General features: G+C 53.9%; 2 protein-coding genes and 2 pseudogenes across 2 annotated transcripts; 2 read left to right on the top strand and 2 right to left on the bottom strand.

The window, feature by feature from the left end:
- The first annotated feature begins 503 nt into the window (after positions 1 to 503).
- Positions 504 to 1,895, top strand: LOC145713563 (EKC/KEOPS complex subunit LAGE3-like). Its single transcript, XM_081792426.1, has 3 exons — positions 504 to 872; positions 1,199 to 1,327; positions 1,578 to 1,895. The coding sequence occupies exons 1-3, from the start codon at positions 619 to 621 to the stop codon at positions 1,714 to 1,716; spliced, it is 522 nt and encodes a 173-aa protein (XP_081648552.1). The 5' UTR covers positions 504 to 618; the 3' UTR covers positions 1,717 to 1,895.
- A 1,413-nt stretch (positions 1,896 to 3,308) lies between these two features.
- LOC145713868 (cytochrome c oxidase subunit 4 isoform 1, mitochondrial pseudogene) lies at positions 3,309 to 4,047 on the bottom strand (annotated as a pseudogene).
- A 9,372-nt stretch (positions 4,048 to 13,419) lies between these two features.
- LOC145713564 (EKC/KEOPS complex subunit LAGE3-like) lies at positions 13,420 to 14,811 on the top strand. Its single transcript, XM_081792427.1, has 3 exons — positions 13,420 to 13,788; positions 14,115 to 14,243; positions 14,494 to 14,811. The coding sequence occupies exons 1-3, from the start codon at positions 13,535 to 13,537 to the stop codon at positions 14,630 to 14,632; spliced, it is 522 nt and encodes a 173-aa protein (XP_081648553.1). The 5' UTR covers positions 13,420 to 13,534; the 3' UTR covers positions 14,633 to 14,811.
- Positions 14,812 to 16,224: 1,413 nt separating this feature from the next.
- LOC145713869 (cytochrome c oxidase subunit 4 isoform 1, mitochondrial pseudogene) lies at positions 16,225 to 16,963 on the bottom strand (annotated as a pseudogene).
- Positions 16,964 to 22,929: the final 5,966 nt, after the last annotated feature.

Below are 22,929 nucleotides of genomic sequence, written 5' to 3'. Positions count from 1 at the left end.
AGAAAGAAAGAAAGAAGGAAAGAAGGAAAAAAGGATTCATGTTGGCTTAAGCAAAGGGAGAGTTTCTGGATGTGTGTAACTGAACGATCGTGGCGGGGGCGGGGGCGGGGGCGGGGGCGGGGGTGGGTAGTTCTGTCTTCAGGCATGGCTGGATCCAGGATTTGGTTCTCTGCCACGTGCCTTCCTGCTTCCTGACCGCATTACCCGCGCCACATTTGCCCCTTTTTCTGTCCCCCTTTGTTTGGCGTCACTCCACCTTCCGCCAACCCCACGCTCCTACTCTAACCCTCCGTCCAGAATAGGCGGGGCCTGTTTGCCCAGGCGCGCGCCAGAGACTGAGTTGCGTCGCGTACTAGGGGCGGGGCTTCGTCAGGGAGCCCTGGCTCTCCAGCGCCGCCGACGGGGTCTCCCTGGCGGCCCGTGGGCAGTCGGGCCAGCTTGGCGGGAACCAATCACATGCCAGAAACCTCACCAGAGGTCTGTCTGCGCAGGCGCCCTGGGTATCCCCAGCAGCCTTGCGCACGGAGGGGCGGAGCTTCGTGAAGCAGTCCCAGCGCCTCAGCGGTCGGCGGGGCGCGCGGTTTAGCGGCGGCCTCTGAGCGGGCGGGTGTGGCGGCCATGCAGGCCCCGGGCGACGGCGCGGACGGCGCGGACGGCGCGCAGATCCTGGACGACGGCGCCGGTGGTGCGACGGGTAGTGCTGGCTCGTCCAGTGGCCCCGGAAATCCCGGAGGCCGGGACGGCACCGCGACGTCGGGCACCGTGGCTGGGGAAGCTCCCCAGGTCGAGGGGGCATGGCCCGCCCCAAGGCAGGGGGAAGAGGCTTCGGCCTCGGCCTCCGGGGAAGCCTCAGAAAAGCAAGTGTTGGAATTGTATCCTTTCCAAGGAGCTCCCGAGGTCGGGGGGCGGCGGGGAATGGCCGGGAGGGGAGGCAGGTGGCGGCCCCGGTGGATGGGCGGGAGAGGTGTCGGGGACTTGCGGGGGCACAGAAGGGAAGTGGGGGTGGGGGTGGGGGTGGGGGGGCCGAGGGAGGCTGGAGGAAGCAGCTGGGGGTGCCGCGATGCACGTTTCCCGAAGGGGCGGCCGAGGTGGTCTTGGGTGGCCCTAAGGGCGGTCCGGGGGCAGGCGGGCCTCCGATGGGCAAGGAAGCCTCCTCCATGAGGTCCACCCAGATATGCCTTAACCGAATGTCCACCAGTGCCCTCACGGTGCCTTTCCTGTGTTACGTGGATGCGGAGCTGACCTACCAGTACCTGACCTCGAGTGCCGAATGCTACCACGAAGCGGTTCACACGGAGCTCACGGTGATTGGCAGTGACTTGTTTATGTAAGTTCTAGAAGGGGCTGGCGGGAGGCAGTGGGGAGCTGAGGTAACCTCTGCCCGACGGCCACTTCGGTTGGAGATGTGCAGACACCAAGGGCTTGGTCTAAGGAGGCACATGGGGCCCCGGGTCTGTGGCCGCCTCAGGGGTTGCTCTAAGGGAGACACGGAGGGGTAACCTTGAGGGGGGAGATTGGAGTGAGGAGGGCCAGGAGTTATCAAATCTAAAGTGATTTCCTTTTCCCCTTACTTTTAGCCGACTGACTGCTGAAGACCCTGTCCTCCTGCAGATTTCCACCGCCTCCTTGCTCAACCAGCTTTCCATGGTGGTGCAGACCATGCAGCACTTGGTGCCCGCGATTTTTTCTAGGCCTCGGCCTGGAAAAGGGGGCTGAGTCCATGACAGTATCCAGTGGAAGGCCATGTGCCCTTCCCCAGGGGCATGACCTTTGCAGTAGTTGCCACTTTATTTCTGGGGCTTAGTTATTTGCCTGTACTGGCCCGTGGGTGCTCTGTGCCCACTTGTTTTGATTGCTGCTTAAAGAATACAGATAATAAAACTGAGTTAATGTTCCGTATCTGAGTTTCTTTTCAGCACCCAGATTTTCTCCCATGTGTCCTCAGGTTGGAGGGGAGGTTCTGGTTCTAGTACTCTAGTACAAGGCAATCGAATACAATTGACGAAATGAAAGGAAATTAAGATTGCTTGGGTCCTGTCATTCAACATTGACTACCGTCAGGATTTCAGAATACTCTCGTGGCTTTAGGGTTGTAGGAATACGTTAAATGTATAACAGTCATAGCAAGGAGTAAGCTTCTTCAAGTTTAGCATCAGTTGTTTTTTTTTTTTTTTTTTCCCCTGAAACATTTTTGGGCTTTCCCTCTGTCTAAAACTTCTTCAAAAATATCTTACTGCATGGATACGTACAAGATGTATTATGATGCATTTGTTCAACACTTCAGTTTCTCGCAATTTTTTTCCTATTACACATAATGTTTTGGTGGGATTCTTGCATGTAAGTCTCTGCGTGAATGGCTGTTTTCTTAAGATGGATTCCAAGAGGCAGATCTATCATACAGAGTGGCTCTCCAGAAAATGTGCCAGAATTCTGGCACCAGCAGAATGGTGGTTTCCCCGCATCCCTGTCGTGGCTGGATCTGTTTTCTGCCACAAGGAGAAACTCAGTTTGGGTGCAGCCACACTGGAAAACAGTGTGGAGGTTCCTCAGAAAATTAAAAATAGACCTACCCTATGACCCAGCAGTAGCACTGCTGGGAATTTACCCAAGGGATACGGGAATACTGATGCATAGGGGCCCTTGGACCCCAATGTTTATAGCAGCACTCTCAACAATAGCCAAGTTATGAAAAGAGCCTAAATGTCCATCAACTGATGAATGGATAAAGAAATTGTGGTTTGTATACACAATGGAGTACTACGTGGCAATGAGAAAGAATGAAATATGGCCCTTTGTAGCAACGTGGATGGAACTGGAGAGTGTGATGCTAAGTGAAATAAGCCATACAGAGAAAGACAGATACCGTATGTTTTCACTCTTATGTGGATCCTGAGAAACTTAAGAGAAACCCATGGGGGAGGGGAAGGAAAAAAAAAAGAGGTTAGGGTGGGAGGGAGCCAAAGCATAAGAGACGCTTCAAAACTGAGAACAAACTGAAGGTTGATGGGGGTGGGAGGGAGAGGAGGGTGGGTGATGGGTATTGAAGAGGGCATCTTTTGGGATGAGCACTGGGTGTTGCATGGAAACCAATTAGACAATAAATTTCACATATTAAAAAAAAACCCTCAATTTGCATGAGCAAAGAACTTAGAAACACTAGAATAAGAACGTTGTGCTTTCCTGGCCTTGTTTCAAATCAGAGAAGACAAGTGCTGGGACAATTGGTCGGGGTGAGTGAGGCAGAGAGAGAGGCAGTGTAGCATAGTTTGGGGGAAATATTTTTTGTCACGTAAACTGCTCACCTGTTAGCATCGGTGCTGCGACACAACAGTTCCCAGCAAGTACACCGAGCCGCGTGGAGGTTGCAGGACAAGGCGAGGCTCAGATGGCCGAGTGGCGGGCTACTGTTTCTTCCACTCGTTTTTGTCGTAGTCCCGCTTGACTGAGAAGCCCTGGATCGGGCTGGCCTTCCAAGTCGAGCATCCTCTCGGTCTGCTTGGCCACCCCACTCCTCTTCAGAGGTTGCGGGATGGGGCCGTACACGCAGTGCTTCTCCCAGATCAGAACGAGAGCAGCGGCTGATGGAGAACATGGTGGTGCCTACAACCGTCTTCTGCTTGTTTGTGCTCCTGTTCGTTTCAGCCAAGCTCTCGTTGAACTGAATGTGGCACGATTCAGCTTTTTCATCAGTGGAGAGGATGCTGCAGGAAGGCCTCTTCTCTTTCGAGGCCTTCTGGCTGGCGGACGTTGTCGATGTGGGCCACAGCAGGCAGGGGATAGTCACGCCATTCGACATAACTCGAGAGAGCGTAGTTTTCACTCTTCATGACGCTTCCACGTGCTCCAACACTGAGGTGGAAATTCCTCACTTGCCAATTAGGCGAACCACTCTGGTAGCCAGAATTCTGCCACTAGTGCCTGCTGTGATTGTGGTGACCACCCTGGGAAAATAGAATGAAATCAAAATCTTCTGTGTGCAGGCGCTACGCTATGCTCCCGACCCACATCGTCATGTGTAATTCTCAGGACAGCCTGGTGAGCTGGGTACTGTCGTCTCTACACCGGTTCTAGGCGAAGAATGGAGGCCGACAGAGGCCGGGTCTGTTTGATTCAAGCACCTACTGTCTTAGCCACCCTATCCCTCCAACCTCAGCACGGTTGAGTGGAGCCACCAGGAGACTGGGAGAGTGTTTTTCCTTCTTCCGGCTCCAGGGAACATCCATGCGACTAATGAAAAACGCAGAAATGGGCAAACGCAGGCAAAGTAGGTAAGAATTGGGGAGAACATGGGGCACCTGGGTGACTCAGTCTGTTAAGCGGCTGACTTTGGCTCAGGTCACGATCTCACAGTTAGTGAGTTCCAGCGCCTTGTCGGGCTCTGTGCTGACAGCTCAGAGGCTGGAGCCTGCTTCAGATTCTATGTCTCCCTCTGCCTCTCTGCCCCTCCCCTGCTCACGCTCTGTCTCTCTGTCTCTCTGTCTCTCTCTCTCAAAAATAAATAAACATTTTTAAAAAATTAGAAAGAATTGAGGAGAACATAAGGTTGATAAGAATCCCAATCCTGGCTTTGCAGTGGCTTCTCTATACTCCCAGGTCCTTTTGTACCTTGAAATCTTCATTTGGCCCTCTTTGAAACGGAGGGCACAATGGGGGTACCTGTTTCCCTCTTCCCCCTGCCCTCTTCCCTCTACTATGAAGAGGGCTCTTCTCAGGCATTTTTCCTAGCTGACAAAAAAAAAAAAAAAAATAGAACCAAATCATCTGCCAACCCAGAAAAAGTCTCCACAATTGTGGAAGCAAAACAGTTTTCTCATTGAGTAGGCATTGTACCAGAATGTGATGCGCATCACAGGCAATCTGCTAAGAGATTCCAAAGACAGGGAGCTTTCACCCTTTTGTATAGGTAAGCGGGTAGAGCTCATCACGTGTTCTCAACATCCACCACAAGTAGACCTCAAGTAAGAGGACGTGACGCCACCAGGCCCCGCACATAGTTCATCCTGAATTTCCCTGGGAACTGGGGTGGCCGTGTGTATTAGGTCGTGGCTGTTTCAGACGGCGCGTTTGTGTTCCCTCCCCCACATTAATATGCTGAAGCCCTAAACCCCAGTGTGGCTGTATTCGGAGATGGGACCTTTGAGGAAGCAAGTTTAAATGAGGTCATAAGAATGGGGCTCTGGTCCAATAAGACTGGTGTCCTTATAAGAGAGACACCAGAGAGCACCCCCCTCTTCCTCTCCCTCCCTCCCCGCCCCTACTCCCCCGCTCTCTCCTCACCTGCACTGAGGAGAGGCCGTGTGAGGACAGAGGAGAAGGTGGACCTCTACAAGCAAGGAAGCAAATTCTCACCAGAAGCTGAATTTGCTGGCACCTTGATCATGGACTTCTAGCATCCAGAACTGTGAGAAAATAAACTTCTGTTGTGTAAGCCACCCAGTGTGAGGTACTTTGCTATAGCAGCTTGAGCAGACTAATACAATTGATCGGCTTTATCCAAGGAAAAAATAAGCTTTTTCATACCTTTATGACAGGAGCTAGTTTTGCAACTTGGAGCAAGGTGCCTACTGAAGTTAGGCTTCTACCCTCCCACAGAAACTGAAGATCGGGACACAATCTTGCTTGATGTTTACATTCCAAAGAGATGTTTCCCAGGTCCTTGAAGAACACATTCCTGGGTTATAAAGATGGCAAGGGGCTCTTTTAGCCTTTTTTTCCTTAAATTTATTTATTTATTTATTTATTTATTCATTCATTCATTCATTCATTCATTCATTCAGAGAAGGAGTGGGGGAGGGGCAGAGAGAAAGGGAGACAGAGGATCTGAAGCGTGCTTTGTGCTGACAGCACAGAGCCCGATGCAGGGCTCAAAGTCATGAGCCATGAGATCATGACCTGAGCTGAAGTCGGATACTCGAGCACTGAGCCACCCGGGCGCCTCTACCCTTTAAAAAATACTACCTATTTTCAAAGAAACAAAGAAAGAACTTACAAGGCGTGTAAAGTAAATGCTTTAAGGAAGGGGAGGGGACCATCTCTTCCCATATTTTCAACAGGGAGAATGAAGCCTTTTACTTTATTCTTTTTTAATAAGCTCTATGCCCAATGTGGGGCTCTAACTCATGACCCCGAGATCAAAAGTCACATGTTCTATGGACTGAGCCAGCCAGGTGCCCCTAAGCCTCTTATTTTTAATGTGTACATGTTCTTAAAGTAGCTCTCTCTAAAATATGCTGAATCCTGAAAACTTGCTAAGGTCCCTGATTAGTCTGATAGCTCTTTTGTAGACGCCACTAGATTTTCTATATACGTAATCATGTCTGAGAATGAGGGCGGTTTTTCTTCTTTCTTGCCAATCTGGATGCCTGTTATTGCTTGATTTGTCTTCTCATCGCGGGTTGGATCCTCCTGCTTCTCTGCATGCCTGGTAATGTTGGGCTGGATGCCAGACAGTGTGATTTTTCCTTGGGTTCTGGATGTCTTTGTATTCCTGTTTTAAAGGTTAGAATTTTCTCTTTTTATTTTGGAGACAGAGCGAGCGGGGGAGAGGGGCAGAGGGTGAGAGAGAGAATCTTGAGCAGGCTCCACGCTCAGCACAGAACCCGACTCCGGGCTCGAACCCACGACCCTGGAGCCATGACCTGAGCCCAAATCGAGAGTCAGACGCTCAACCAACTGAGCCACCCAGGTGTCCTTGGATGTCTTTGTATTCCTAAACATAGTCATGAGCTTTGCTCAGGGATGCTGTTAAGTGAGTGGGAAAAGATTGATCCTTTTGAGTCTTGGCTTTTGAAGATTTGCTGCGTGGGACCAGAACAGCTCAGCGGAGGATTCGTTTTTCCCGCTACACTACTGAGGCAAGACCCTTCTGAGCGCCCTGCCCAAGGCCTCCAGAATTATGAGGTCTGTGTCCCTGCCAGTGGGGATAGCCACCAGTCTCTGTCCTGCTTGCGGGGTCGGCACAATTACCTTTCCTCCTTTAAGATGGTTCTTTCTCTGGCTTCACATGGTTTGCTCACACACTTGTGCTGATCAGTGGTGTGCTGCACACTCCAGCAGGACCCTCTGTGTATACGTGGGCGTCTCACCAATGAGCACTTCCCTTCCCACTTAGAGCTGCGTTTTGTCTCTTAGAACCAAAGTACTCCAACTCATACAGATGAGAACGGTCAGTGGGTTTCAAGCAACAGCCTCAGGAAATGCGGGGTGATTTGGGTGATTCGCAATGACTTAGTGGGTGAAGCTGGGGGAGGCCAACAGACTCCCATTCACATCGCAGGACAGGGAAGCAGAGAACCCAACTGTCACCAGTGCGCAACCTGGACCATGTGTTCTCCGAAGGCAAACTCTAGGTAGAGTTTGGGTACACGCTGCCGGGAAGCCATTTTTAAAGGTGACCACGTGGTACACGGTCACGTCTGATGGTCTCGGGTAACCCAGAGCCTGGGAACCACTACTCCAATCTTGACATGATTGCGTCCAGACCCAGAAGGAACCTCCCGGCCTCTCTCTGACCTTGCTGGTGGGGTCCCTTAGCGCAGGCAGCCAAAGTGTGGAGACGTCAAGAAAACCCACCTCAGAAAAGGTCCTGAGAGTTGTTGTCACATTGCCATTGCAATGGCAGCTGGGTCTCCAACCTCCCCGCGCCTCTGTCCTTAATGCAAGAGCACCAAAGAGTGGCTTCCTCGCAGTGGTCGCGAGGATATCTGACATTGTTGGGAAGACTTGGAGAGCCACAAATCCCTCTGAAATGTCACCCGGCTGACTGACACTTCTGTGAGCTTGCCTCCTGGCACTCCAGAAGAAACCAATTTCCTCTGCTTGGGAGAGTTTCTCTATGTCTCCTCTGTCCTTTTTCCTCTCTTCCTCCCTCCCTTCTCTTCTACTCACTCTCCCCCTCCTCCTCCTCCTCCTCCTTTTCCTCTCCCTTCCTCTCTCTTTCCTCCCTTCACTCCCAATGTTCCAGACCATGTCGTTCAGATCATTGCCCTAGACAGGCCATCCTGTCCCACCCAACCTAAATTAGCTGGAACAACAAAAGTGCAAGATTACACTGAAGGGGGGTTTAGAATGTGCTGAAGATGACATTTCACCTCAAGGGAGAAATACAGATTATTCGCTAAGTGGTTTGGGACACCTTGACTAAAACCTTTTGGAAAGAAAACAAACTTACATACCAATGTTCTTTCTCACGAAAATTACCTCCCAGGATGTTAAAGTTTTAAAGTACTAGAAGATGTTCTCAGTGAATATTTTTGTAATTTTATACTGAGGAAGGCCTTTCATAGGAAATGCAAACCGCAAATTATACTGAAACAATGGATCACGTAAACAAAAAAGTTTTAAGCCACTCTATACCAAAAGACCAGGAGCAAAGATAAAATGAAGAAATGGCAAGGAAAGGTATTTTCCAATTATAACAAAACTTTGATATTCTCAACAAGTTAAAAAAAAAAAACACAAGTATTTATTAACCACAGTGGACCAATGCATATTGAAGGCTTCTTTACAGGTTTCTGTAGCTTCCCTTAGGCTATTTCACTAAGTACTATTATTGTTATGGTTAAACATAACAAGAGTGCAAGAGTGGACATCATTTTTTGCGTGTTAAATTTGAGTTATCTTACTCAAATCTGAATAGAGATGTCTACTTGGCAGCTGGATACAGGAGTCTGCAGTGTGGGCAAATGTCTGCGATGAAGATACAAATCTGGGGCCCAGGACACGGCCCAGAGAGCCCCGAGCCTGCACGAGCTCGCCACGGGCAGCCGAGAGCCGGTATAGGGGGACAAGTGGCCCACGCACCGAGCCCTGGGGTCCTGGGACACTCCGAGGTGGCAGAGCAGAGAGGGAGCCGGCGGCAGAGACTGAGGAGGGGAGGGAGGGACCCTAAGACTGCAGGGTGGCCTCCTGGAACAGGAGTGAGACGTGCGCGCCCGCACACACACCTACCCACCCACCCACACACACACCCACCCACACACCCACCCACCCACACACACACACACACACACACACACTGGGGGCAGGAAGGAGGTGGTCAGGAGGGAGGAGAGAGCGATCCTCTCCCCGGGGTGCTGCTGATGGTCAAGGGCGATGAGGCCCTAGAATGCTCACTGTGTTTGACAGCGAGATCCTGAAGACCTGCAAAGACAGGGTCGGTGTGGGGTGCGGGTCAGGAGGGGTCGAGGAAGTCAGGTGCAGGGTGGGAGTTGGGAGGGGACAGGGAGATGGGATGTGAGGTGTGGTTCCAGAGGGGACGGGGAGACCAGGTGCGAGGTGGAGTCAGGAGGCGATGAGGAGATGGGGTACGGGGTGCAGGGTGGGGGTCAGGAGGAGACGGGAAGATTTGGCAAGGGGTGCGGGCTGGAGGTCTGGAGGGGATAAGGAAGTCGGGTGCGGGGTGGGGGCGTGTGTCAGGAGGACACAGGAATGTCAGGTGCGGGGTGGGAGTCGGGAGGGGACCAGGAAGTTGGGTGGGGGGTGGGGGTCAGGAGGAGTCAGGGAGATCGGGTGCTCGGTAGGGTTGGGGGTCAAGAGTGGATGAGGAGGTCAGGTGAGGAGTAGGGGTCAGGACGGGACAGGGAGGTCGGGTATGGGGTGAGGGTCAGGAGGGGATGGGAGGTTGGGTGCAGAGTGGGGGTCAGGTGGGACCTGGAGGCTGGGTGCAGATTCCGGATCGGGAGTGGATGGGGATTTGGGGTGCGGGGTGGGAGTCAGGAGGGGACTTGGAGGTTGGGTGCAGGGTGGGCCAGGAGGGGCCGGGAAATTGGGGTGGCGGGTGGGGGTCAGGATGGGACAAGGTGATCGGGTGCGGGGTGCAGATGGGGGTCCGGAGGGGATGGCGACATTGGGTGCGGGGTGGGGTCAGGAGGGGACCTGGAGGTTGGGTCCAGATTCCGGATCAGGAGAGGATGGGGAATTGGGTGCGGGGTGGGGGTCAGGAGGGGACCTGGAGGTTGGGTGCAGATTCCGGGTCAGTAGGGGTCGGGGAGATGAGGTACGGGGTTGGGGTTCAGGAGGGGATGGGGAGATGGGGTGTGGGGTGTGGGCCAGGAGGGGACGGGGCGTTTGGGGACAGCGGGTCCAAACCACTCCCGGGAAGGGCCGCACTGTGGCCGCCGAGCAGAGAAGGCGGTGGCTTCGGGGTGGCCAAGTCGCAGCGTGTGCAGAGGTGGGGGGCTGCAGCCCTTCCCACGTGCCGGGGACCCGCAGAGAGCGGGGTGCGTGGACGCAGGAGGGACAGAAGAGCTCAGGCAGGGGAGGACGGCTTGGCAAGGGAGGGAGCGGCCCCTCCTCGCCAGCCCGGCTCCGGGGGAGCCCTCCTCCCCCAGGTCCTCACCGCTCCGGGCCGAGACGCCTCCTGTCGGAAGCCTAAGTTGCGGCAAAACCTGGAACAGACCATCAGCCTCGTGTGCGGCAACAGCTGAGGGTGGCGGAACCGGTGAGGAGGGAGCGTCCCAGGCCTGAGGTGACCTCGGGGCCGAGCCCTGGATCGGGTGGCACGGGGGCGGGGATGGGGTGGTCACCGGTCTCTCGTGCCCTGCGCACACCCGGGCCCCCTTCATTAGTGCCTTTCTTTGGGCCCTGCGTGGGGGCGGTGGTGACAGGACCAAGGGTCCTGACCCTGGCAGCAGCAATATCCCCGCCCTCCTACCCTCGTGCCCCCGGGTCGTGCCAGCCCCTGCCCCGTCTTCCTGTTTATACCCCCAACCACCTACTGATTTAATTTATCTGCACCTCACCGTGTCCGTCTGTCACCACGTGCCCCTTCTCTGGGATGTGGACAACCTCACGCCCCTTCTGTCCTTGGGTCGTCCTGGCTCCTTGGTGGCACGGTCAGCCTCGGCCTCGCCTCTGCCACCTGCCCCTGGCCGTGGCCGGTCCCGCCGGGTCCGAGCAGGGGCCCCCGACACCAGCAGCACTTGATGGCGAGGAGGGGGGCGCCCAGGGTGATGCGGCGAAGCCATCCCCAGACCGTGGCTGCGCCCAGGGGTCTCCCCGCGGCTGGGTCCCGGCATCCCCTCCGGACTTCTCGGGGGTCGGACCGTACCTTTCTCGGGCGCCCTGTCCCCAGCACCTGGGGAGCTATGAGCGGGTTCGTGCCAGGGCCCCACGTGGGCCAGGGGGCTCTGGAAGTCTCCTTCTCCAGGCCCGAGCGCCCAGCTTCCTCGGCGTGGTGCCCGCTCGGCCCGGACCCCTCACCCCCGCTGCCCTGTCCTGCGCCCGCCCCGAGTGGCCGAGGCGGCAGTGCCTTACCCCTCTGTTCCCTCTTCCCCCGCCGAGGAATCTGGCCCCGGCGCGTGGTCCCGGAAACCCAGCTGTCCCCTCTGTTTTGGCATGAGCTTCTTTGTCGTTGTTCCCGGAACCTTGTTTCTGAACTAAACGTCGGGAAAACGGTGGCCGTGTGTGGCAGGTGGGCGGTCGGCGAGCAGGGAAGCAGGTGGGGAGGCTGTTGGACTCTGGAGGAGCTGGGCTCCCTTTATGGGAGGAAGGGTGACCCGTTGCAGGGGTCCCGCGCATCTGAGGAGGTCCAGGGCCACGTCCGATCCGTGTCAGCAAACCCCGGTGGCTCTCCCGTCAAGATCCAATCGGAACCCGTTCCCTTCTCCCCACCTCCACTGGCCGCAGCCTGGGGGTCTCTCGCCTGCGTGCCAGTCTCCCCACTTCTGTCCTGCCTGCCCTGGTCCCCTTCCCAGCGCAGCAGGCACTGGGGACCTGATAAGACGTAAGTTGCATCCCGTCCCGCTCCGTTCAAGACTCCCTAGGGTCATCGACGGCACCCAAACTCCTTCGTGCCCCACGACGCTTTACTGCCGCAGGTGCACCTCCATGCTGACGGGCCCACCTGCTTCTTACCCCCCGACACCTGTGAAAGTAATGCAGGTGGGGAGAGCGTGGGACGCAACCTTAAGGAGAGCGGCCAGGAATGCTATTTGAGTGGGCCAGATGGAACCCCGGGGGAAGAGAGCCCCAGGCAGGCAAGAGGCAGTGCAAGGGTCCCGAGGCAGGCCTGGGCCTGGTGTGTTTCAGAGAAGGGAGGAGGCCAGTGTGGCTGGATCCGAGTGAGCAAGGTGGAGAGGGGAGGGAAGGAGGCCGTGGAAGATGCGGGCCGGATCACATCTGACTCGGCGGGCCGCGGGCCAGGGCTCTGGCTTAGCCTCTGGGAGGGGAGCCCGGGGACGCGTTGGAATCGACTGGTTTTGTGACCTGACGGACGTGTTAAGGCCGCCCGGCACCTTCAGCGGTCCGTCTGTGGGGCCAGGGCGGTGGCCTAACTCTGGGCTTTGCTGGGAGAGGGAGGGAGGCTCACACTAAGTTCCGGTCTCTTGACGATCTGGCCCCACAATTCCGGGCCAGTCTTGGGAGCCCTATCCGGAAAGGGTGGGTCCCAGTGCCCCTTCTCTTTGTCCCTTTCCTCCAGCTGCCCCTTGCAGCCCCTCCCCTCCCTCTCTGGACTCTTACCCACAGAAGACTCTACCACCATACGGCTTGAAGGCCTACCAGCTAGGAGCCAATGCCTTTGTGAACTTAAAGAGCCCAGTTTCTCTGTTAAAAGAAAGGAGAGCCACGTTCTCAGGTGAAGTGACAAGAAAACCTACGGTTCCTCAATTCAATAAAGGACAAGACTTTTCTATTGCAAGTGAAGAAAGACAAAAAGAAAAGCAATAGAAAGTATTCACGACGGGGGTGCCTGGGTGGCTCAGTCGGTTGAGGGTCTGACTTCGGCTCAGGTCACGATCTCACAGTTCGTGGGTTTGAGCCCTGCGTCGAGCTCTGTGCTGACAGCTCAGAGCCTGCAGTCTGCCTCAGATTCTGTGTCTCCCTCTCTGTCTCTCTGCCCCTTCCCCGCTCACGCTGTCTCTGTCTTGCTCTCAAAACTAAATAAAAGCATTCAAAGAAGAAGAGAAAGAAAGAAAGAAAGAAAGAAAGAAGGAAAGAAGGAAAAAAGGATTCATGTTGGCTTAAGCAAAGGGAGAGTTTCTGGATGTGTGTAACTGAACGATCGTGGCGGGGGCGGGGGCGGGGGCGGGGGCGGGGGTGGGTAGTTCTGTCTTCAGGCATGGCTGGATCCAGGATTTGGTTCTCTGCCACGTGCCTTCCTGCTTCCTGACCGCATTACCCGCGCCACATTTGCCCCTTTTTCTGTCCCCCTTTGTTTGGCGTCACTCCACCTTCCGCCAACCCCACGCTCCTACTCTAACCCTCCGTCCAGAATAGGCGGGGCCTGTTTGCCCAGGCGCGCGCCAGAGACTGAGTTGCGTCGCGTACTAGGGGCGGGGCTTCGTCAGGGAGCCCTGGCTCTCCAGCGCCGCCGACGGGGTCTCCCTGGCGGCCCGTGGGCAGTCGGGCCAGCTTGGCGGGAACCAATCACATGCCAGAAACCTCACCAGAGGTCTGTCTGCGCAGGCGCCCTGGGTATCCCCAGCAGCCTTGCGCACGGAGGGGCGGAGCTTCGTGAAGCAGTCCCAGCGCCTCAGCGGTCGGCGGGGCGCGCGGTTTAGCGGCGGCCTCTGAGCGGGCGGGTGTGGCGGCCATGCAGGCCCCGGGCGACGGCGCGGACGGCGCGGACGGCGCGCAGATCCTGGACGACGGCGCCGGTGGTGCGACGGGTAGTGCTGGCTCGTCCAGTGGCCCCGGAAATCCCGGAGGCCGGGACGGCACCGCGACGTCGGGCACCGTGGCTGGGGAAGCTCCCCAGGTCGAGGGGGCATGGCCCGCCCCAAGGCAGGGGGAAGAGGCTTCGGCCTCGGCCTCCGGGGAAGCCTCAGAAAAGCAAGTGTTGGAATTGTATCCTTTCCAAGGAGCTCCCGAGGTCGGGGGGCGGCGGGGAATGGCCGGGAGGGGAGGCAGGTGGCGGCCCCGGTGGATGGGCGGGAGAGGTGTCGGGGACTTGCGGGGGCACAGAAGGGAAGTGGGGGTGGGGGTGGGGGTGGGGGGGCCGAGGGAGGCTGGAGGAAGCAGCTGGGGGTGCCGCGATGCACGTTTCCCGAAGGGGCGGCCGAGGTGGTCTTGGGTGGCCCTAAGGGCGGTCCGGGGGCAGGCGGGCCTCCGATGGGCAAGGAAGCCTCCTCCATGAGGTCCACCCAGATATGCCTTAACCGAATGTCCACCAGTGCCCTCACGGTGCCTTTCCTGTGTTACGTGGATGCGGAGCTGACCTACCAGTACCTGACCTCGAGTGCCGAATGCTACCACGAAGCGGTTCACACGGAGCTCACGGTGATTGGCAGTGACTTGTTTATGTAAGTTCTAGAAGGGGCTGGCGGGAGGCAGTGGGGAGCTGAGGTAACCTCTGCCCGACGGCCACTTCGGTTGGAGATGTGCAGACACCAAGGGCTTGGTCTAAGGAGGCACATGGGGCCCCGGGTCTGTGGCCGCCTCAGGGGTTGCTCTAAGGGAGACACGGAGGGGTAACCTTGAGGGGGGAGATTGGAGTGAGGAGGGCCAGGAGTTATCAAATCTAAAGTGATTTCCTTTTCCCCTTACTTTTAGCCGACTGACTGCTGAAGACCCTGTCCTCCTGCAGATTTCCACCGCCTCCTTGCTCAACCAGCTTTCCATGGTGGTGCAGACCATGCAGCACTTGGTGCCCGCGATTTTTTCTAGGCCTCGGCCTGGAAAAGGGGGCTGAGTCCATGACAGTATCCAGTGGAAGGCCATGTGCCCTTCCCCAGGGGCATGACCTTTGCAGTAGTTGCCACTTTATTTCTGGGGCTTAGTTATTTGCCTGTACTGGCCCGTGGGTGCTCTGTGCCCACTTGTTTTGATTGCTGCTTAAAGAATACAGATAATAAAACTGAGTTAATGTTCCGTATCTGAGTTTCTTTTCAGCACCCAGATTTTCTCCCATGTGTCCTCAGGTTGGAGGGGAGGTTCTGGTTCTAGTACTCTAGTACAAGGCAATCGAATACAATTGACGAAATGAAAGGAAATTAAGATTGCTTGGGTCCTGTCATTCAACATTGACTACCGTCAGGATTTCAGAATACTCTCGTGGCTTTAGGGTTGTAGGAATACGTTAAATGTATAACAGTCATAGCAAGGAGTAAGCTTCTTCAAGTTTAGCATCAGTTGTTTTTTTTTTTTTTTTTTCCCCTGAAACATTTTTGGGCTTTCCCTCTGTCTAAAACTTCTTCAAAAATATCTTACTGCATGGATACGTACAAGATGTATTATGATGCATTTGTTCAACACTTCAGTTTCTCGCAATTTTTTTCCTATTACACATAATGTTTTGGTGGGATTCTTGCATGTAAGTCTCTGCGTGAATGGCTGTTTTCTTAAGATGGATTCCAAGAGGCAGATCTATCATACAGAGTGGCTCTCCAGAAAATGTGCCAGAATTCTGGCACCAGCAGAATGGTGGTTTCCCCGCATCCCTGTCGTGGCTGGATCTGTTTTCTGCCACAAGGAGAAACTCAGTTTGGGTGCAGCCACACTGGAAAACAGTGTGGAGGTTCCTCAGAAAATTAAAAATAGACCTACCCTATGACCCAGCAGTAGCACTGCTGGGAATTTACCCAAGGGATACGGGAATACTGATGCATAGGGGCCCTTGGACCCCAATGTTTATAGCAGCACTCTCAACAATAGCCAAGTTATGAAAAGAGCCTAAATGTCCATCAACTGATGAATGGATAAAGAAATTGTGGTTTGTATACACAATGGAGTACTACGTGGCAATGAGAAAGAATGAAATATGGCCCTTTGTAGCAACGTGGATGGAACTGGAGAGTGTGATGCTAAGTGAAATAAGCCATACAGAGAAAGACAGATACCGTATGTTTTCACTCTTATGTGGATCCTGAGAAACTTAAGAGAAACCCATGGGGGAGGGGAAGGAAAAAAAAAAGAGGTTAGGGTGGGAGGGAGCCAAAGCATAAGAGACGCTTCAAAACTGAGAACAAACTGAAGGTTGATGGGGGTGGGAGGGAGAGGAGGGTGGGTGATGGGTATTGAAGAGGGCATCTTTTGGGATGAGCACTGGGTGTTGCATGGAAACCAATTAGACAATAAATTTCACATATTAAAAAAAAACCCTCAATTTGCATGAGCAAAGAACTTAGAAACACTAGAATAAGAACGTTGTGCTTTCCTGGCCTTGTTTCAAATCAGAGAAGACAAGTGCTGGGACAATTGGTCGGGGTGAGTGAGGCAGAGAGAGAGGCAGTGTAGCATAGTTTGGGGGAAATATTTTTTGTCACGTAAACTGCTCACCTGTTAGCATCGGTGCTGCGACACAACAGTTCCCAGCAAGTACACCGAGCCGCGTGGAGGTTGCAGGACAAGGCGAGGCTCAGATGGCCGAGTGGCGGGCTACTGTTTCTTCCACTCGTTTTTGTCGTAGTCCCGCTTGACTGAGAAGCCCTGGATCGGGCTGGCCTTCCAAGTCGAGCATCCTCTCGGTCTGCTTGGCCACCCCACTCCTCTTCAGAGGTTGCGGGATGGGGCCGTACACGCAGTGCTTCTCCCAGATCAGAACGAGAGCAGCGGCTGATGGAGAACATGGTGGTGCCTACAACCGTCTTCTGCTTGTTTGTGCTCCTGTTCGTTTCAGCCAAGCTCTCGTTGAACTGAATGTGGCACGATTCAGCTTTTTCATCAGTGGAGAGGATGCTGCAGGAAGGCCTCTTCTCTTTCGAGGCCTTCTGGCTGGCGGACGTTGTCGATGTGGGCCACAGCAGGCAGGGGATAGTCACGCCATTCGACATAACTCGAGAGAGCGTAGTTTTCACTCTTCATGACGCTTCCACGTGCTCCAACACTGAGGTGGAAATTCCTCACTTGCCAATTAGGCGAACCACTCTGGTAGCCAGAATTCTGCCACTAGTGCCTGCTGTGATTGTGGTGACCACCCTGGGAAAATAGAATGAAATCAAAATCTTCTGTGTGCAGGCGCTACGCTATGCTCCCGACCCACATCGTCATGTGTAATTCTCAGGACAGCCTGGTGAGCTGGGTACTGTCGTCTCTACACCGGTTCTAGGCGAAGAATGGAGGCCGACAGAGGCCGGGTCTGTTTGATTCAAGCACCTACTGTCTTAGCCACCCTATCCCTCCAACCTCAGCACGGTTGAGTGGAGCCACCAGGAGACTGGGAGAGTGTTTTTCCTTCTTCCGGCTCCAGGGAACATCCATGCGACTAATGAAAAACGCAGAAATGGGCAAACGCAGGCAAAGTAGGTAAGAATTGGGGAGAACATGGGGCACCTGGGTGACTCAGTCTGTTAAGCGGCTGACTTTGGCTCAGGTCACGATCTCACAGTTAGTGAGTTCCAGCGCCTTGTCGGGCTCTGTGCTGACAGCTCAGAGGCTGGAGCCTGCTTCAGATTCTATGTCTCCCTCTGCCTCTCTGCCCCTCCCCTGCTCACGCTCTGTCTCTCTGTCTCTCTGTCTCTCTCTCTCAAAAATAAATAAACATTTTTAAAAAATTAGAAAGAATTGAGGAGAACATAAGGTTGATAAGAATCCCAATCCTGGCTTTGCAGTGGCTTCTCTATACTCCCAGGTCCTTTTGTACCTTGAAATCTTCATTTGGCCCTCTTTGAAACGGAGGGCACAATGGGGGTACCTGTTTCCCTCTTCCCCCTGCCCTCTTCCCTCTACTATGAAGAGGGCTCTTCTCAGGCATTTTTCCTAGCTGACAAAAAAAAAAAAAAAAATAGAACCAAATCATCTGCCAACCCAGAAAAAGTCTCCACAATTGTGGAAGCAAAACAGTTTTCTCATTGAGTAGGCATTGTACCAGAATGTGATGCGCATCACAGGCAATCTGCTAAGAGATTCCAAAGACAGGGAGCTTTCACCCTTTTGTATAGGTAAGCGGGTAGAGCTCATCACGTGTTCTCAACATCCACCACAAGTAGACCTCAAGTAAGAGGACGTGACGCCACCAGGCCCCGCACATAGTTCATCCTGAATTTCCCTGGGAACTGGGGTGGCCGTGTGTATTAGGTCGTGGCTGTTTCAGACGGCGCGTTTGTGTTCCCTCCCCCACATTAATATGCTGAAGCCCTAAACCCCAGTGTGGCTGTATTCGGAGATGGGACCTTTGAGGAAGCAAGTTTAAATGAGGTCATAAGAATGGGGCTCTGGTCCAATAAGACTGGTGTCCTTATAAGAGAGACACCAGAGAGCACCCCCCTCTTCCTCTCCCTCCCTCCCCGCCCCTACTCCCCCGCTCTCTCCTCACCTGCACTGAGGAGAGGCCGTGTGAGGACAGAGGAGAAGGTGGACCTCTACAAGCAAGGAAGCAAATTCTCACCAGAAGCTGAATTTGCTGGCACCTTGATCATGGACTTCTAGCATCCAGAACTGTGAGAAAATAAACTTCTGTTGTGTAAGCCACCCAGTGTGAGGTACTTTGCTATAGCAGCTTGAGCAGACTAATACAATTGATCGGCTTTATCCAAGGAAAAAATAAGCTTTTTCATACCTTTATGACAGGAGCTAGTTTTGCAACTTGGAGCAAGGTGCCTACTGAAGTTAGGCTTCTACCCTCCCACAGAAACTGAAGATCGGGACACAATCTTGCTTGATGTTTACATTCCAAAGAGATGTTTCCCAGGTCCTTGAAGAACACATTCCTGGGTTATAAAGATGGCAAGGGGCTCTTTTAGCCTTTTTTTCCTTAAATTTATTTATTTATTTATTTATTTATTTATTCATTCATTCATTCATTCATTCATTCAGAGAAGGAGTGGGGGAGGGGCAGAGAGAAAGGGAGACAGAGGATCTGAAGCGTGCTTTGTGCTGACAGCACAGAGCCCGATGCAGGGCTCAAAGTCATGAGCCATGAGATCATGACCTGAGCTGAAGTCGGATACTCGAGCACTGAGCCACCCGGGCGCCTCTACCCTTTAAAAAATACTACCTATTTTCAAAGAAACAAAGAAAGAACTTACAAGGCGTGTAAAGTAAATGCTTTAAGGAAGGGGAGGGGACCATCTCTTCCCATATTTTCAACAGGGAGAATGAAGCCTTTTACTTTATTCTTTTTTAATAAGCTCTATGCCCAATGTGGGGCTCTAACTCATGACCCCGAGATCAAAAGTCACATGTTCTATGGACTGAGCCAGCCAGGTGCCCCTAAGCCTCTTATTTTTAATGTGTACATGTTCTTAAAGTAGCTCTCTCTAAAATATGCTGAATCCTGAAAACTTGCTAAGGTCCCTGATTAGTCTGATAGCTCTTTTGTAGACGCCACTAGATTTTCTATATACGTAATCATGTCTGAGAATGAGGGCGGTTTTTCTTCTTTCTTGCCAATCTGGATGCCTGTTATTGCTTGATTTGTCTTCTCATCGCGGGTTGGATCCTCCTGCTTCTCTGCATGCCTGGTAATGTTGGGCTGGATGCCAGACAGTGTGATTTTTCCTTGGGTTCTGGATGTCTTTGTATTCCTGTTTTAAAGGTTAGAATTTTCTCTTTTTATTTTGGAGACAGAGCGAGCGGGGGAGAGGGGCAGAGGGTGAGAGAGAGAATCTTGAGCAGGCTCCACGCTCAGCACAGAACCCGACTCCGGGCTCGAACCCACGACCCTGGAGCCATGACCTGAGCCCAAATCGAGAGTCAGACGCTCAACCAACTGAGCCACCCAGGTGTCCTTGGATGTCTTTGTATTCCTAAACATAGTCATGAGCTTTGCTCAGGGATGCTGTTAAGTGAGTGGGAAAAGATTGATCCTTTTGAGTCTTGGCTTTTGAAGATTTGCTGCGTGGGACCAGAACAGCTCAGCGGAGGATTCGTTTTTCCCGCTACACTACTGAGGCAAGACCCTTCTGAGCGCCCTGCCCAAGGCCTCCAGAATTATGAGGTCTGTGTCCCTGCCAGTGGGGATAGCCACCAGTCTCTGTCCTGCTTGCGGGGTCGGCACAATTACCTTTCCTCCTTTAAGATGGTTCTTTCTCTGGCTTCACATGGTTTGCTCACACACTTGTGCTGATCAGTGGTGTGCTGCACACTCCAGCAGGACCCTCTGTGTATACGTGGGCGTCTCACCAATGAGCACTTCCCTTCCCACTTAGAGCTGCGTTTTGTCTCTTAGAACCAAAGTACTCCAACTCATACAGATGAGAACGGTCAGTGGGTTTCAAGCAACAGCCTCAGGAAATGCGGGGTGATTTGGGTGATTCGCAATGACTTAGTGGGTGAAGCTGGGGGAGGCCAACAGACTCCCATTCACATCGCAGGACAGGGAAGCAGAGAACCCAACTGTCACCAGTGCGCAACCTGGACCATGTGTTCTCCGAAGGCAAACTCTAGGTAGAGTTTGGGTACACGCTGCCGGGAAGCCATTTTTAAAGGTGACCACGTGGTACACGGTCACGTCTGATGGTCTCGGGTAACCCAGAGCCTGGGAACCACTACTCCAATCTTGACATGATTGCGTCCAGACCCAGAAGGAACCTCCCGGCCTCTCTCTGACCTTGCTGGTGGGGTCCCTTAGCGCAGGCAGCCAAAGTGTGGAGACGTCAAGAAAACCCACCTCAGAAAAGGTCCTGAGAGTTGTTGTCACATTGCCATTGCAATGGCAGCTGGGTCTCCAACCTCCCCGCGCCTCTGTCCTTAATGCAAGAGCACCAAAGAGTGGCTTCCTCGCAGTGGTCGCGAGGATATCTGACATTGTTGGGAAGACTTGGAGAGCCACAAATCCCTCTGAAATGTCACCCGGCTGACTGACACTTCTGTGAGCTTGCCTCCTGGCACTCCAGAAGAAACCAATTTCCTCTGCTTGGGAGAGTTTCTCTATGTCTCCTCTGTCCTTTTTCCTCTCTTCCTCCCTCCCTTCTCTTCTACTCACTCTCCCCCTCCTCCTCCTCCTCCTCCTTTTCCTCTCCCTTCCTCTCTCTTTCCTCCCTTCACTCCCAATGTTCCAGACCATGTCGTTCAGATCATTGCCCTAGACAGGCCATCCTGTCCCACCCAACCTAAATTAGCTGGAACAACAAAAGTGCAAGATTACACTGAAGGGGGGTTTAGAATGTGCTGAAGATGACATTTCACCTCAAGGGAGAAATACAGATTATTCGCTAAGTGGTTTGGGACACCTTGACTAAAACCTTTTGGAAAGAAAACAAACTTACATACCAATGTTCTTTCTCACGAAAATTACCTCCCAGGATGTTAAAGTTTTAAAGTACTAGAAGATGTTCTCAGTGAATATTTTTGTAATTTTATACTGAGGAAGGCCTTTCATAGGAAATGCAAACCGCAAATTATACTGAAACAATGGATCACGTAAACAAAAAAGTTTTAAGCCACTCTATACCAAAAGACCAGGAGCAAAGATAAAATGAAGAAATGGCAAGGAAAGGTATTTTCCAATTATAACAAAACTTTGATATTCTCAACAAGTTAAAAAAAAAAAACACAAGTATTTATTAACCACAGTGGACCAATGCATATTGAAGGCTTCTTTACAGGTTTCTGTAGCTTCCCTTAGGCTATTTCACTAAGTACTATTATTGTTATGGTTAAACATAACAAGAGTGCAAGAGTGGACATCATTTTTTGCGTGTTAAATTTGAGTTATCTTACTCAAATCTGAATAGAGATGTCTACTTGGCAGCTGGATACAGGAGTCTGCAGTGTGGGCAAATGTCTGCGATGAAGATACAAATCTGGGGCCCAGGACACGGCCCAGAGAGCCCCGAGCCTGCACGAGCTCGCCACGGGCAGCCGAGAGCCGGTATAGGGGGACAAGTGGCCCACGCACCGAGCCCTGGGGTCCTGGGACACTCCGAGGTGGCAGAGCAGAGAGGGAGCCGGCGGCAGAGACTGAGGAGGGGAGGGAGGGACCCTAAGACTGCAGGGTGGCCTCCTGGAACAGGAGTGAGACGTGCGCGCCCGCACACACACCTACCCACCCACCCACACACACACCCACCCACCCACCCACCCACCCACACACCCACCCACCCACCCACACACACACACACACACACACACTGGGGGCAGGAAGGAGGTGGTCAGGAGGGAGGAGAGAGCGATCCTCTCCCCGGGGTGCTGCTGATGGTCAAGGGCGATGAGGCCCTAGAATGCTCACTGTGTTTGACAGCGAGATCCTGAAGACCTGCAAAGACAGGGTCGGTGTGGGGTGCGGGTCAGGAGGGGTCGAGGAAGTCAGGTGCAGGGTGGGAGTTGGGAGGGGACAGGGAGATGGGATGTGAGGTGTGGTTCCAGAGGGGACGGGGAGACCAGGTGCGAGGTGGAGTCAGGAGGCGATGAGGAGATGGGGTACGGGGTGCAGGGTGGGGGTCAGGAGGAGACGGGAAGATTTGGCAAGGGGTGCGGGCTGGAGGTCTGGAGGGGATAAGGAAGTCGGGTGCGGGGTGGGGGCGTGTGTCAGGAGGACACAGGAATGTCAGGTGCGGGGTGGGAGTCGGGAGGGGACCAGGAAGTTGGGTGGGGGGTGGGGGTCAGGAGGAGTCAGGGAGATCGGGTGCTCGGTAGGGTTGGGGGTCAAGAGTGGATGAGGAGGTCAGGTGAGGAGTAGGGGTCAGGACGGGACAGGGAGGTCGGGTATGGGGTGAGGGTCAGGAGGGGATGGGAGGTTGGGTGCAGAGTGGGGGTCAGGTGGGACCTGGAGGCTGGGTGCAGATTCCGGATCGGGAGTGGATGGGGATTTGGGGTGCGGGGTGGGAGTCAGGAGGGGACTTGGAGGTTGGGTGCAGGGTGGGCCAGGAGGGGCCGGGAAATTGGGGTGGCGGGTGGGGGTCAGGATGGGACAAGGTGATCGGGTGCGGGGTGCAGATGGGGGTCCGGAGGGGATGGCGACATTGGGTGCGGGGTGGGGTCAGGAGGGGACCTGGAGGTTGGGTCCAGATTCCGGATCAGGAGAGGATGGGGAATTGGGTGCGGGGTGGGGGTCAGGAGGGGACCTGGAGGTTGGGTGCAGATTCCGGGTCAGTAGGGGTCGGGGAGATG

Source organism: Panthera onca, chromosome X (genome assembly GCF_046562875.1).
Source record: "Panthera onca isolate mPanOnc1 chromosome X, mPanOnc1 haplotype 2, whole genome shotgun sequence".
Taxonomy (NCBI): domain Eukaryota; kingdom Metazoa; phylum Chordata; class Mammalia; order Carnivora; family Felidae; genus Panthera; species Panthera onca.
The sequence above is the reverse complement of the archived record's forward strand: the minus strand, read 5'-3'. Positions and strand labels throughout refer to the sequence as shown.

What these genes read in the sequence shown, in the direction of transcription:
- LOC145713564 (XM_081792427.1), top strand. Translation starts at nt 13,535, where the DNA reads ATGCAGGCCCCGGGCGACGGCGCGGACGGCGCGGACGGCGCGCAGATC. An exon ending in GAAAAGCAAGTGTTGGAATT is followed by an intron (nt 13,789 to 14,114) that starts GTATCCTTTCCA and finishes AATGTCCACCAG; the next exon opens with TGCCCTCACGGTGCCTTTCC. An exon ending in ATTGGCAGTGACTTGTTTAT is followed by an intron (nt 14,244 to 14,493) that starts GTAAGTTCTAGA and finishes CCTTACTTTTAG; the next exon opens with CCGACTGACTGCTGAAGACC.
- LOC145713563 (XM_081792426.1), top strand. Translation starts at nt 619, where the DNA reads ATGCAGGCCCCGGGCGACGGCGCGGACGGCGCGGACGGCGCGCAGATC. An exon ending in GAAAAGCAAGTGTTGGAATT is followed by an intron (nt 873 to 1,198) that starts GTATCCTTTCCA and finishes AATGTCCACCAG; the next exon opens with TGCCCTCACGGTGCCTTTCC. An exon ending in ATTGGCAGTGACTTGTTTAT is followed by an intron (nt 1,328 to 1,577) that starts GTAAGTTCTAGA and finishes CCTTACTTTTAG; the next exon opens with CCGACTGACTGCTGAAGACC.